Source organism: Centruroides sculpturatus, unplaced genomic scaffold, assembly GCF_000671375.1.
Source record: "Centruroides sculpturatus isolate CEXI.00-Female unplaced genomic scaffold, Cexi_2.0 scaffold299, whole genome shotgun sequence".
Lineage (NCBI taxonomy): Eukaryota > Metazoa > Arthropoda > Arachnida > Scorpiones > Buthidae > Centruroides > Centruroides sculpturatus.
In genome coordinates this window covers 672690-688453 of record NW_019384485.1, presented here as the reverse complement: position 1 = coordinate 688453, position 15764 = coordinate 672690, and the positions used below count along the sequence as shown (strand labels likewise).

At 29.0% G+C, this 15764-nt stretch overlaps 2 protein-coding genes across 2 annotated transcripts in view; one reads left to right on the top strand and one right to left on the bottom strand.

Annotated features, from left to right (window-relative positions):
- Positions 1-4104, top strand: part of LOC111621567 (zinc finger protein 184-like) — an 11075-nt gene extending 6971 nt beyond the window's left edge. The window contains exon 4 of the mRNA XM_023363748.1: positions 3430-4104. Coding sequence (XP_023219516.1) covers positions 3430-3663 — 234 coding nt within the window. The 3' untranslated portion in view covers positions 3664-4104. The remainder of the gene's footprint in view (positions 1-3429) is intronic.
- Positions 4105-8250: 4146 nt separating this feature from the next.
- On the bottom strand, positions 8251-14360 carry LOC111621548 (zinc finger protein 184-like). The gene is made up of 5 exons (XM_023363715.1): positions 13972-14360; positions 13470-13751; positions 12206-12412; positions 11178-11411; positions 8251-8730 (listed from the first exon to the last, which is right to left on the bottom strand). Exons 1-5 carry the CDS (start codon positions 13984-13986, stop codon positions 8413-8415), a joined length of 1056 nt encoding a protein of 351 aa, XP_023219483.1. The 5' UTR covers positions 13987-14360; the 3' UTR covers positions 8251-8412.
- Between the last annotated feature and the right edge of the window lie 1404 nt (positions 14361-15764).

Here is a 15764-nt window from a genome sequence, read left to right as displayed (position 1 = left end):
TATAATAAATTCTTGTAAGCTTGTTATTTTCATTGTTTACAGAATATTGTGAAGATAATAGAAATTTAGATATCGTTGGAAAATGATCTGATGTGTCATGAGCGATCGTAGTAAATTCCAAACAACAGTCCAGCATGTACTCGGAACATATTGTTAAGTCTACAGTAGAACTACCATTATGTTCAACACATGTAAATTCTGCTGGGTAATCCATTTTAATGCGTCCGTTTAAAATATATAGTTTATTATCTTTTGTTAATTTTATTAAGTTTATTCCAAGTTTATTAGTAGAATTGTCTTTGGATTGTCTGATATTTTGAATTTGTTGATTAGGACCACTATAATATGAATCTGTCATCTCAGCAATTCGTGCATTAAAATCTCCTAATAAGAGAGTATATGGAGTAGAATGCTGCCAAAGCTCCAGTATTTTAAATATTTCATTAAGTTTTGCCAGACAATTGGGAGGAATATAGGTGATCATTATTATTAATTGTTGATTATTTTCAAATATCGGTTTATTCATTGACAGTAAAAGTAGTATATAGTTATCAGATTTTTTGATTTGTTGTATTTTGCAAATTTGTTTTTTTATCAGAATGCACAGCCCACCACTTGGACGACCTGGTCCAGAAGGTTTTATTGCTGGAACTGTTATTGTTATATATTTATTGAAGAACGTTGAGTTATAAAATAAATCAGATGTAATCCAAGTTTCGGTTATGCCTATTATTTCAGGATCATAATTTAATTGAAAATAATTTATTGATAGGAGTTTATTCTTTAAGCCTTGACTATTCCAATTTAAAACTGTAGTCGGATGTATATTTTTAATTGTTTTCTCTTTGTGAGGTTTATTTTGTTGTAAATATCAACTTGATAATTCTGAGAAAGGCTGAAAGGTATCCACGTAAACTAATTTTCCTGTATTGATACTAAAAGTTAATCTATTGCGGTCTATTAGCAGTGTGTCGTTGCGTAGTTTAACTGATTGGTTTTGTTTTCTTAATTCATAATATATTGGCAATAAATGTTTTCTTCTTTTACGTGTTTCTTTAGTAAGATCAGGTGCTATCTGTATATTATCCCAGTCTTCCATTAATTTATGTTGTTTCTTTGAAATGAAAGCATTATACATTTGATCACGAGTCTGTTTCGTACTAAATGATAGTTTTATAATCTGGTTGGTTGGTTTGGTTATTTGAATTATATCTAGGATATCATCTTGAGTTACATTATTTAGGTTTAATGTTAAGTTAATGAATTTAAGAATTTCTGGTTTGGAAATGCTTTTTGACGAAGGATAGTTGTATAATACTATATTATTATAATGACAGTCATTAATTAGAGTATCCATTTTATACTGTATCAGTTCCTTTTCAGATTTTAAATTGTCAATTTGAATTTTTAGATTATCTATTGAACTTTCCATTTTTTCAAATTGAATTTTATTTTCCCGTATAGTACTGTGAATTAAATTCAGTTCTTCTTTTATATATTCCATTTGTGTAGATAGTTTATCATTAGAAGTATTAATCAGTTCAGATATCCTGTTCCATAAATCTGCTGTTAAAGTGTCATTCGAACTTATTGGAGTAGATGAATTAATTATATTGGACTCACCTGGAGAGCTTTGTAGATTTTGTTTAGATATATCCGTATGTGGACTATTATTTGCCATAGACAATTCCTGTAATTCTTTATCCATTGATAAATTGTAGTCTGTAATGAGCTTGGAATTAGATGTACCTGGTTGCATCTTTTTGCTTTCCGGTTTGCTTTTATTAGTTGGCGGTCTACCACGTTTTACTGGTGATCGTTGCATACTTATTAATTATTAATTTTCTTCGAACTTGGTTATTTCTTATTAGTATTAAACACTTTTGGTTAGTTCAGATAATAAAATTGGAAAAATACACTAAATTCTAGAATCACTTCGAGGTGTAGAAACAAAGTCACCAGCAGCGCTCACGGTCAAGTCACGCCCCCCGAAATATTTATGTAATTGATGTTATGTTTTCGGGAACTAAACATTCAGAAAAAAATTTAAGAAGAATTGAATGAAAAGCTTAATTTAGGTCAATCTAGACCAGTGATATCTAACCGAAATTGTTTACTGAGCCAAAATCAAAAATAAAAATAAACTGTTAGCCACACATATTTGTTTATAACAAAACATATACAATTATACAGTGTTTTGTATGTATTTTAATGTAAAACCTGCTTTTTCAATTTTTTTTCACTTAATTTATTAATGTAAAGAGGTATTTTTGATGTTGTACAACATAATTGGTTTTTTTAAAACTTTTATCGGTTAATCTATTACGACCTTTACAGATAACAATCTTTAATTCTGAGAAAAAAGATTTTCATAGATATCTGATTTCCATTTGGTTTAGGAAATGTATCATTACAGACGTATTTTGTATAAAACTGACCTTAGTTATTAGTCTCAAACATATATTTCAAATCAGAAGATAAATGGAGGTCTATCAAATCTATCTGCAAATTTGTTAAATGTTGTTCCACAACGTTGTCAAATGGACATTAATTATTAAATATATTCTTATAAATTTTTAAATATGAAAATCTTTCAATTCTCTTAGTAAATTAGTAATTTCTTGTGCATATTTAGAAAAATGTTTATGTAATTTTGAACTATGAATTGTAGTTTTTTTATTTTAACTGACTTTCATGAAGTTTGAGTTTTGCTAAGCATCTGTATTTCGATTACAGTCTTTGATCAGTTTGTTTTACCTTGAAGCTGCTTATTAAGTTCGTTTAATTTCATTGTGATATTAGTAAGGAAACATAATTCTAAAACCCACTGTCTATCGTACAATTTAAAAACAGCCTGGTCCTTTTCATTTATAAAAATTCAAATTTCTCCATCCAATCGGGCGCTCATGTCTTCTAAACATCTCCCAAGGCACTTAACCGACCACCGCAACCCCGGCAAGGCATATATAGATAAACAAACATTATCACTAAACCCTATATACTTTAAAGCAATACACCAACCCAAGCCGAATATTATCGGGCTAGAAACGGCTATAATATTTACAATTTATAAGACAATTCGGTATACAATTTGCAGGATGTGGACGCTGGATATATCCCCAACCGCCAATGTAATGACCGTCAATGATCGTAATGTAAGCTTATATATGCTGGAAGAGCTTATATCTGCATGGTAAGCTAGGAGTTGCGGGTTCGAGTCCTGCTCAGATCCTATTCTTTTCTTCCAGTAGTTCTAAATTATTTAATTAAAATTAAAATCATTAAATTTATTAAGAGATTGCGTTTAACGACAAACTCTAGTACTAAATTGTCTTATAAATTATGTATATTATGACCGTTTCTTGACCGATAATATTCGACTTTGGTTGATGTATAGTTATAATAATCCGTAGATTTTTATTTTTTAAGGAATGTACAGAAGATGTAACGAAGAACATTCATTCTTCGGAAGAAGTAAAGCTGAAGTCAAATTTGCAGTCTTCTAGTCAAACCTCGGATCATCAAACAACAATGGATCAAGATGTATTAAGCGCTGCAGAAATTCTTCTCCAGATAAGTAGAAGGAGACTGGAGACAGACGAAGAAAACATTTCGGATTCGGATAAACCATCAACTTCAACACAATTCAAGAACATTGAATAAAGAAAATTGAATACTTCATTTAATTTTTAAAAATCTTTCTTCACCTGATTCATATTTAAAAATTCGTTGGTTTCAAAGTGACCAAAGTAATTTCTTAAAAATTTAGCATTTAAAATAAATTTTGAATTTGTAGAATAACGTACAACGAATAAAATCTATATTGAGTCGCACCCACTCGAAATATGATACATGAAACATGTCATCACTTATCTTCCACTGCTTCCATCTTTTATGACCAAAGATTAATAACTTTGATTTTAATAATAAACAAACTTCCTTATCTAATTTCAGAAATTTACGACAAAAACACAGGAGTTATTAAGCATCAAAATAAATGAACAAAATCGTTCTCTCCACACACCCACACAAAATGTATACATACGGAAAAATTCTCCATTTGTTTTTCGTTTCTCGGCGTTAGAAGTTCCCCTAATTATAAGAGCTGGTAAAGTAACAGACGTTAATTGACGTCATTATAATATAAAAATTAAAACTACATAGTTAAAATTAAAATATCTAACTATACGTTTGGAAAATACCTCGACATATGTTAATTTATGATGTAACTCAGTGTAATAGAAGAGCGGCTCGTTTCGACATCAACAGCGTATTCTGTATCGCTGTACTCCATTGCATGTTACTTTTACCAGCGATAATCAGTGGCTGAGGGGAACAACTGCCTTTTCAGCAAACAAAGCCAAATGTGTTGCAATCCCACACTTTCTACTTTGAGGAAACCGTACATAAACCGTACTTTGAGGAAATTGTACCTCATGTTATGCTATCCCGTCGATAAGTACCGAAACCGTCGCACGTGGGATGGGTTTGGCTCACAGCCCTGACTGGCATGTTCTGGAAGAACACCAGTTATATAATTACCACTTCAAGAAGGAACAATACATGCGATGAATCTAGCAGGTTTTAGTCACGTGATAACAGCTGAAGATGGATTCTATGACGTTTGTGTGGATGCGCCTCATTTTCACAGCTGATTTTGTTCACATACAAAATCAATTTCCGAGGGAAGTCTACATGATCGGAATAGCCACATTTTTTATGGTTAAAACTCGCTTGTAAGGAATTCCCATAGATTTCAATAAAGGATTGTTATCAGTGTTTGATGACACTGGTCGTTTGTTGGGCCATACTTTCTTGTAAACAAAATTAATACCAACGATCAATGAACCCTCATCTAACAAGTTACAAATACTTGACTATCCAAAAGAAATACTTCTAGACTTACTGGAAGATATGCCATCGGGTATTCCAATAAGAGTAAAGAGTGTTCGGCCAAATAAAGAATCTTATTCTCGAGACACCTGTACACCTGCTTGCACGAATTATATACGAAGCACAAGAAATTCAAAACACGCCATTTTTTAGCAGATGTCCCTGAACGGATGAGACATAAAGTATTTAAATTTATCTTAAATGTTTGTACCTTCCAATCTTTGAAAGAAACAAAATATTTTCGAACGTTATAGTTATGTCCTTATAATTATTAGCTATGGCTGGATTATTAAAATTTATTCCTTTAATCAAAGCATCGTAAATATCTTCAGCTATATTGCAATTAGTTTGATTCAATATTAGATTTTTTAAATTTATTCGTTTTTTTAATATTTGGCTACATCAACGTTTTTACTATTACGTTATATTTCTGATAAGTACACTGGTCATTATATTAAATACATATGTATCTTCTTCTTCGTGGTGCCATATCAGATTCCTGACGTCGGCGACGCCTGGCGTAGGTTAGTATTTATGTATAATTTCTACTATATTTTTATGCATTACAATATTTTTAATGCATTACAAATTTGATTTAAAAAATTTCAACCTTATATAATTCTGTAATTTTTATTTTCCCTGCATTTATGTATAACAGAAGGAAAGTATGGCGATTGGTGAAAAGATAAACCCCTTAAATTTTAACATTTTTTGACTTAAGACATTTTGAAACGTCGAGAAATGCAAGAAAAAAATCGGAGGTAATTTTTATATGTATGGATGTTAGTGTGCTTGTTTGTGTGTGTGGCACGATTTAATTTACTCTGTTTGACCCTCAATAACTCCTGTGCTTTCTGTCGAAAATTAAAAAAAANTTTTCCCTGCATTTATGTATAACAGAAGGAAAGTATGGCGATCGGTGAAAAGATAAACCCCTTAAATTTTAACATTTTTTTGACTTAGGACATTTTGAAACGTCGAGAAATGCAAGAAAAAAATCGGAGGTAATATTTATATGTATGGAGGTTAGTGTGTTTGTTTCTGTGTGTGACACGATTTAATTTACTCTGTTTGACCCTCAATAACTCCTGTCCTTTCTGTCGAAAATTAAAAAAAAAAATTGTAGGTTACTTTGTAACGAGTATTGATGGTGTTAAATTTTGGTGGTTAAAAATGAAGTAGGTGGTGCTATAATAGAGATCATGTGTATTTCCAGTAGGGTCAGACGTAATGTCGATTTTATACGTTATTAGCATTTAAAATTGTTTATAAAACTCTCNTATAACAGAAGGAAAGTATGGCGATCGGTGAAAAGATAAACCCCTTAAATTTTAACATTTTTTTGACTTAGGACATTTTGAAACGTCGAGAAATGCAAGAAAAAAATCGGAGGTAATATTTATATGTATGGAGGTTAGTGTGTTTGTTTCTGTGTGTGGCACGATTTAATTTACTCTGTTTGACCCTCAATAACTCCTGTCCTTTCTGTCGAAAATTAAAAAAAAATTGTAGGTTACTTTGTAACGAGTATTGATGGCGTTAAATTTTGGTGGTTAAAAATGAAGTAGGTGGTGCTATAATAGAGATCATGTGTATTTCCAGTAGGGTCAGACTTAATGTCGATTTTATACGTTATTAGCATTTAAAATTGTTTATAAAACTCTCCATGCCATCAAAATTAAGCTTTTTGAAATTTTATAGTAATAAAAGTATAAAAAGTGTTTTAATAAAATTCGTTCAAAATTTTAAATGCTTCCGGGAAAATTGAGCCGCTCGTTGCTAGTCTATTTTATTACCAGATATTTTTAAATCAAAAATAATGAGAGGGGTAACACCCCATTTCAGTTTGGGCATTAATTAATATTTCAACAGGATTATATGATATTTATGGTAAAATTATATACATTAATCATTAACTGTAAGATTGTATTGCAAGAATAAGTAATTGTGGTTGAAGAATAATCGTGAATTTAAATACACATATACATATATATATGTACTGTACATATATATTACATCTTACACCATTTTTATTTTATATCTAATTTATGTCGTAATTATGAAAAATAATACACTATAAGCTATATATCTCGTTATCTGCGAGTGTTCGTGAAATCTCCCGGTCGATAGGTCAAAGTTCACGGGGGTTTCCTCATAGATCTAATTCAGTTTTACGGTTTAATTTTATACTTATAACGATAAAATTTTACGATAACAAATGAATTTTATTCAAAATGTTACCCTGAATTACAGATGCTAAAATTTAGGCCGATTGAAGCTGTTTACATCGATTTTTGTAAACGGCCTAAAAAAGGCCTCATTTGGCTTTTTATAGGCCGTACCGGATAGTATTATTACGCCATCGTCTTATGTAGTAATAATACAATTGGTATCCAAACGAAAAAAGACGTAAAAAGTTACGCCAAGTAAAATTTTATGACATTTTAGACGACAAACAAAATTTTTCTTAGCAATTTTTCTTCGGTAAAAATAAGCTTGGCTCTTGGAAGCGGTAAGCATTTCGCTTTAAATCTCCAAGTTTATTATTACCAAAGCAAATCTCCTAAGAAGAACTTTGAGTGTCATGTAAATATCCATTATTTCTACATGGCGTAATATATTTTCATCTCATGTTTTGATTTGGATATTAAACATGCAAATTCTAAACGACGTGAATTTATATCTAAAATGAGATAATTTTTTAAAATAATTACTGTTAAAATAAGTTAGACATTAAATTGTGACAAACGTTCAATTTTTTAAAGGTTAATTTATTTAATTAAACATATTTGCATTTTAGAAATATAAGTATGTAAAATTTTTACAGATAGTTAAATCTTTTTGATTTTCACGAAAAATTAAATGTGAAAGAACAACATTTAAATTTTGTTTCGTACCAATAATATGTAGATAATTTTTATAGCCACATTTTTTATGGTTAAAACTCGCTTGTAAGGAATTCCCATAGATTTCAATAAAGGATTGTTATCAGTGTTTGATGACACTGGTCGTTTGTTGGGCCATACTTTCTTGTAAACAAAATTAATACCAACGATCAATGAACCCTCATCTAACAAGTTACAAATACTTGACTATCCAAAAGAAATACTTCTAGACTTACTGGAAGATATGCCATCGGGTATTCCAATAAGAGTAAAGAGTGTTCGGCCAAATAAAGAATCTTATTCTCGAGACACCTGTACACCTGCTTGCNTTATTTAATTAAACATATTTGCATTTTAGAAATATAAGTATGTAAAATTTTTACAGATAGTTAAATCTTTTTGATTTTCACGAAAAATTAAATGTGAAAGAACAACATTTAAATTTTGTTTCGTACCAATAATATGTAGATAATTTTTTTATCAAATAGTTATTAGAATAAATTAAACTCAACGTAAATTTTTCGCAGTATTTTTACATATAAATATACTCTAACTAAGAATAATTTTTCGATAATTCAATTTTGATTCCATTATAAAATACAAAACATTCGCAACCTTCCGATATTTGTCAAAATTAATTAAAGTGATGAAAGTTTCTTTCGTGTTCATTTCGAGAAATTTCGTTAGAGAATTGTTCTTTACAGAATTGACATTCAAATTTATTATCTTCTGTTTCTATATGTGAGAACAGTTCCATTTGTGAGGATGTTTCAAGTTGCATAATTTCTGAATCTATGTTAAAGTGTTCCAGGAATTCTTCAACTTCTCTTGGTGTAAAAATAGTTTCTCTTGGAGCAACTGCTTCCAGTTCAATTAACCCTGTTGCTTGAGCATTTGTTGATGGTGTTTGAAACGATTCAGCCTGCACTTGTTCAGCTTGTTGTATGCTTTCCTAAAGGTAAACATTATAAACAGTATGATCGCATTTAAGTAATTAAAAATATAATTTGTGATAATTAACTTTTATGATAATTGCGATTAAAATGTCTATAATATTTCAAAGCTGTACAGCTTTGAAAAGTATTTGCATCATTCATAAATAATATTTTTGTAATTATAATGTTCGTGCGGCGTTTTATTGAAAACAGCGATATAATGCTTAACTAGTTGACCGTTGACATACACATGACCAGATTTTTCAAACATTTTAAAAAATGTTACAAACTTGTGTATTTTTGTATACAAGATATGCACATTTTGTGATTTTTAAATATAAAAAAAGTTAATAGTATAATTTTAATTATTTCACATATATTACGTTGACAGCCCAATGACATGAAGATGTGGCTTTTAAATATAAAGGCCTAAGGGATGACTGCACGTTTGGTAAAGTTGGGTGATGCAAATTGTTATTTCATTTTTTATAATCTATACTACTATGTAAACAGAGAACGTATTTTTCGTTTGTGACCACTAACCGTGAAAACTACTGAACCAATCGTTATTGAATTTTAATTGTAGCATCTTTATGATCCCCAGAATTTTTACCACTAATCAAACTTACAGATTGTTATTTCATTTCTTACAATAGTGTGATAATCCGGAGGGACTCTTAAAGTGAATTACATAAATTTCACTCTAAACAAATTTAAATAAATAATATACTTTAATTCTCACTTAAAATGTTTAAAAATGATAAAAATTTGTAATAAAATTAATATAACCTATAAAGGTTACAAAACTTTAACATCCTGAAAAACTGCTCTGTCACGCAGCAATTAACAAGAAATGAGGATGTTTTGCGTCCTTCCTCCACACCTCCTATCTTAGAATCTTGCACACCACCTAGTCAAATGACACAACATCTCTACGAATTGTTGTTGTGAAATAATCGGTAATAAAAGGGCAGGTTTTCAGATACCCGAGGCAGTTCATCCCCGACAGAACATGCCATAAGGAACAGGCAGTTTATTGCCATATAGAGAATGTTCTTGATTTGTCCACTGTGCTTGCTCCCAGCCTCTCCCGCCTGTAGCCTGATATCCCCGAGATTAACAACAATGAACAACGAGGTAAAAGTTTGTAAGCTCTCTCTCTGAAATGCTCTGATACTAGTCTTAAGTTAGACTTATGTTTTATGTTTTGTTATTATTTTTTTTTGTCTTTGTTGTGTTGGTCTTCTGTGATTAAAGTGTTGATTTTTTACTATATGACCTTTTTAGTCGAGTATTTATTGCTTATGCACAACCCCACATAAAATTTTACCACTCGGTTTTGTAAAAATTTAAGCCATCCAGTGACAAGGTGAGCAAGTCTAACAGATCTGACGATTAGACGGCTGGACCATCGTCCGTATTCTCACAATAGTTTATAAAATTACAGATATTTAACTTTATTTCTTTTAAAAGTTTCTAGTTTCTATTAATTCAGTTATAAATATTACGTTTTTAAATCGAAATAATGTGACTTCCGTTGGAAACTAAAAGTTCCTATATAGTTAATATTGGCCTACTTTACGCTTTCGGCACCTGATCGCGACTTTCATCTATTTAACTCGTTTCTCCAGATTAAGAAATGACAGGCAACAGTCAGACATATGATGACAGTCGAAATTTATTAGTCTACAATTTTTTTTTTCGAATTGCAGCTCAATAATTTTTCTATAAACGCAATATTTATGAGAACATACATCCCGCATCGTTTATACAATCTATTTTTAAAATGCAAACACTTTAATATAGTATATAAACAATTATTCTCGCATCTATACAAAATTTTTTTAAACAAATTTACATGAAAACTAGCAACTGTCATTACATGCGAGGCTGTCACAACCTACCTAATACAGATCACTTTTGAAATATTAATTAATAATACACGAGTAGTAATTATATTTATTAGTAGTCGTTGAGCATCATCTCTTCCGGGAAGAGGTAAACAACTACTTTTGGTCGAATTATTTCAATCCCGTTCTGCGACCGTCCCTTTTTTCTTATCTGTTTCAGCGATATGGTGGCATTTGAATCGGGAAATTACATAATACAATGTTATCGGCAAGCACAGCATAAAATTAAAGTGGTTTCCAAAGGTAACCAGTTTAAATGTTTTTTCTGTTTTTATGTGAAATTTAATTGATCGGCAAATTACCCTTTTATGTTTGACTGCGAATGGTAAAGTGTCTTAGAATTAAAGTTTTTAGATATTATAATGTTTTTTAATGTTAAGATATATTTTCAATTTGTGTCTATTTCATCACAGACTTTTGCCATTTCGTACAATCTGAGTTTTGCCTAAACCAGACAATGGTAGGCCGAAATAACCAAACTCTTTACATAGTTGTCGTTTTAATGTTTGTTATATTATTGTATTTCATTTAAATAACTACGAAGGTAATCTTACGTAAGGGCTTATCATATCGAGTGTTTCTGAGAAGAGTTCCATCTGTGGGAATGTTTCCATTTGCATAATTTCTGAATCGATGTCAAAGTGTTCAAGAAATTCTTCAGCTCTTGGTGTAAAAATAATCTCTCTTGAAGCTACTTCTTCGAATTCACTTAACCCTGTTGCTTGAGCACTTGTTGATGGTGTTTGAAACGATTTAGCCTGCACTTGTTCAGCATGTTGTATGCTATCCTAAAGGTAAATATTATAAACAGTATGATCGCATTTATGTAAGTAAAATATAATTTGAGATAATTAACTTTTATAGTACTTGAGATTAAAATTTGTATAATATTTAAAATTTACACGAAAATTTACCTTCAAGTAAGATAACCTTTGTAAATATAAATAAAATACTATACGGTACTGTAACAAATATCATATAATAGAAAGTGTTGAAAGTACGAAATTATCTAATAATCTTAATCTTTGCTGTTTTTAATTTTGCTCGAGCAAAGCCGGGCTAATCTGCTAGTTAAAGAACAATTCTTGATACTTTTCGTACAAGATCATTCAGACACGGGTTAAAAAATATTAAATATTATATATTAATTATTAATTTTACATGACCAACATTATTAATAAAATTACAGTGTGAGATGAATTACAACTAGTTTATTACTAATTGCGACATCGTCACATTACCAAGATGCAAGTTTTAATCATAGTTTATTTCATGAAATCTACTTTCTGAAATAATCAAACTTTGAATTAATTAAATACATTATGTCTCGATTTTTATGTATCTTACTCTTATCAAACTCTTTTCTCGAGAATAATAAAGGATTGCCAGAAAAAGACACGAAAGTAGGAATATATAAGTTGAAAATTGCATTCCAATAATAATATAATTATTTACCCAGAAAAATTCTGATTAGCAAATAGTTCAAGCAGAAACTTCATATTTATACGTTAGATTATCGTTATTACTTTATAAAGATTGACTAATATTTAAAAGGTTACATTTAAAAAACTTTTCTACGTACTTTGGAGAAAGATCCATTTTCTTGTTGTGCATGCTTGCGTTTATTGTGTTGATTTAAATTAAATTTATATCTGAACTTCCTTTTACAAATATCGCATGAATATTGACGTTCCTTTGAATGAGAAAGCATGTGCTGTTTTAAATCAGATGGAAGTTTAAAACTTTTTGTACAGGAGTCACATCTATACTTTCTTTCTTTTGATTCATTCTAATAATTATACATTTACTTATTTAGCTATTTGTTATATATGGAAAACAAAAATTGAATTCTAATATTTTTAAAATAAAGTTAAATTTTAATATTTGTAAATTTTTCTTATTTCCAAAAATTCTGAATGCTTATAAAATTACTTCATAATTAATCTCTGTGATTTATTTAAATGCGATGGCATTAGAATTAATAAAAAAAATCCAGTTTTTAATCTTATATTAAAATATACTTATGGAATTATAAACGGAAATTTTTTTTTCTAAGATGAATTTGACTAAATCAGTTATATTATGCTTATGTTTAATGATAAGAATGCAAATATAACAAGATATTTAACTGGTAACGATACAAACTATTGGGCCTGATACCCCCGTGGTTTCCACATTTTGTCTATGCGTTCATCTATCTAATGCCGTTATTGAGAATCAGGAAAGACAGACAGCCGCACGGACAGACAATATAAGAAATTTATAATTTTATAATTATTACAAATTGCAGCCAAATTATTAAAAACTAACAAAGATGGACACGAGTTATGTTTTTTTTTTTTTTTTAGAATAAAATATAAATACTAAATTACGCTATAACAAAATGAACATTTATATTTTGTTTGCAAGAGAGAATTTAGTAATTGTACAGTTGATTATATTAACATTTAAACGGGACTGTCCTTAAAAATTTACGTTATTCATTTTCTACTTCATTTATACGTTGTATTTATTTGTATAAATGACAATAAGTTGAATTAATGTATTTTCCTTCAGGTTTTATTGTATAATCATACTTTTCAGGAATGAAAGTTTTATTATTTGAGTTCATTGACTAAATTTTGAATAAATATAAAAGCGGTAACGAAAGAAATAATTTAATTCTTTAAAATATAGTAAGTATTTTTCGATGTATTCTTAAAAAAGAGTGTTTCGTTTATTATTGAAAACATAGATTATTATATTCTTGTGCAGTCTATCATATAATTATAGTTTATATTTTTAACAGTAAACTTTACGGACTTAAATAACAAAAATAAAAACATAATAATAATAATAATAATCACTTGAGATAATTTTGCTTTTAAATGTGTTTTTTTCACGTGTCTTAGCAAATTCCATTTATATCTAGTATCGTACGTGCAGTTTTGATAATTGCATTTAAATTTTCCTTCTTCTGAATGTAGTTTTCTGTGATTTATTAAAATTCCAGACTGTGAAAATCGTTTTCCGCAAATATTGCAAACAAACGGTTTTTCTTTAGTATGAATTCTGATATGATTTTCCAAAATATGTTTATACTTGAATCTTTTTTCACATTCATTGCATTGATATTCCTTTTCTTCATCCTTTTTAAATATAGCGTTATGTCTTTATTAAAAGTTATTAATTTTTCTAATTATTATCGTAAATATTTTGTACTTATATAAAAACATAATAGTAAAATATATGTATTTTTCGATGTAACATTACAATTCTAAATTACTCTGTTGTCGCAATTTCGAATAAAAAAGTTCGAAAAATATAAGTAATGTTTTACAAATGAATTGAAATGAAACTTTCACTTATCTCGTTTGATTTCATTAATGTTCTAAATCCTAAAATTCAGTTCACAAATTTTGACAAGATGAAAGAACAACAATGCAACAGAATAATGTGAGATTCAGCAATTGTTTTATGAAATTATTATATTATGCATGATTGTTAGCATAAGAAAACTATAAAAACAAGTAAAATTACTTCTTTGAAATTATCAAACGTATAGTGAAAACTACGAAGAGGTTTGCAGTGATTTTCATAAATTATTCATTGGATATTTGTAGATATGCATGACATATAGATTGTGCAAAAGAAGTTTCATTCAAAGAACTTGATGCAAAACGTTGAATATATTGGGAATTAATTTTTCAATCAAAGCAGTTTTATATCTTAAAGATAGAGTAACATTTTTAATTGTATCCAGCTTTTTTTTTCTTATCAGAAATGTTGAAGTAATACTTGAAGGCACTTCTTATCAATGTTTATAAAAATAAAGTTATTTGAACAGAAAAAAAAATATACAAGAGTCATGTGTGGATTTAATGTAGGTTTAATGTGTGGGTATACACTTTGTGTTCAAATATCCTTTGTTAAATATGATGTGGATGTCGAAGAAATGTATCCGTGTTAAACTTATTTGCTCCATTTTAATAATGAGGAATCGAATCTTAAAATGGATTCAATTCCTTTATTATTTCAGTTGATCTCATCAAAAAACTGTTAAAGATATTACGAAGAAACAAAAATCTATTTTTGTCTCTTCGTAAAATGAAGACATCATCTGCATACCTCTTGTGTAATATTAAGTCAGATATAAAATGTATAACAGTATTTTTCTCCATCTCATGCAAAACCAACTCACATACAGATTAGAAATTGGGTTCTACATGGTCACACTATTTCTTTGCCTATACATATGGTCTTAAAAGCTGAAAAAAATCGATAACATATAAGATCAAATAGTTCTTTCATCGCCTTAAGGAAAGCAGTTATTTCCGGTTTTAAGAGGAACATATTGTCCATTAGCACCTCATAGCACGACTGTATCTTAATTAAAGGGTACAAGTTTTCAAATTACATATACGTTTCAATTTCTTCGTCTATTAACGATAGAATTTGCAGTTTAGTAACCAAGCTTTGTGAGTTTATTGTTACGAAGATATTGCTGTCCATAATCAATTTTATCATCCAATTTAAATCAAACTTGAGAGTAAGCAAAATAAAATGTTTACTACGTTTTGCCTGAAAATTTGATAAAGAATATAATTTTTTAACAAATAGATATTATTATAATTTATTTAATTTAGTACACATACAACGATTAACAACTGTGTAATCGTTGTATGTGTACAGGTAGCTTAATAAAGAAAGTCTGTTTTTCTCGAATCTTGTATAAATGCTTAAAACCAGTATAATTGTTCTGTTAGTGTTTAATATCCACGTTGACAAATATATAGTAAGGTTTTATTGCAGTTTAATTTGATGGAATTTTATCTGATATTTTTTTAATTTTATTTTCTAAGAAATATTTTTTAAGTTATGTATTAATATCACGTAGATGAACGAAATCGCAAAAGAGAAAATATAGTTTAATTAAAAAAAAATAATAATACAGTAAGTACCGTATAAGTTGAAAAGATAAGAAAAATTTGAGTAAAAAACGTGAGTCTTATGTATAACAAATTATATTATTATATAATTTTTCACATTTACTTGATGATCACACCATAATTTTAACATTGTTTCCATCTGAGGGATAATACCGTGACGTTTACGAATGATGCTTGAATTTAAACATTGAGCATTTTACAGTTTCAAGAATT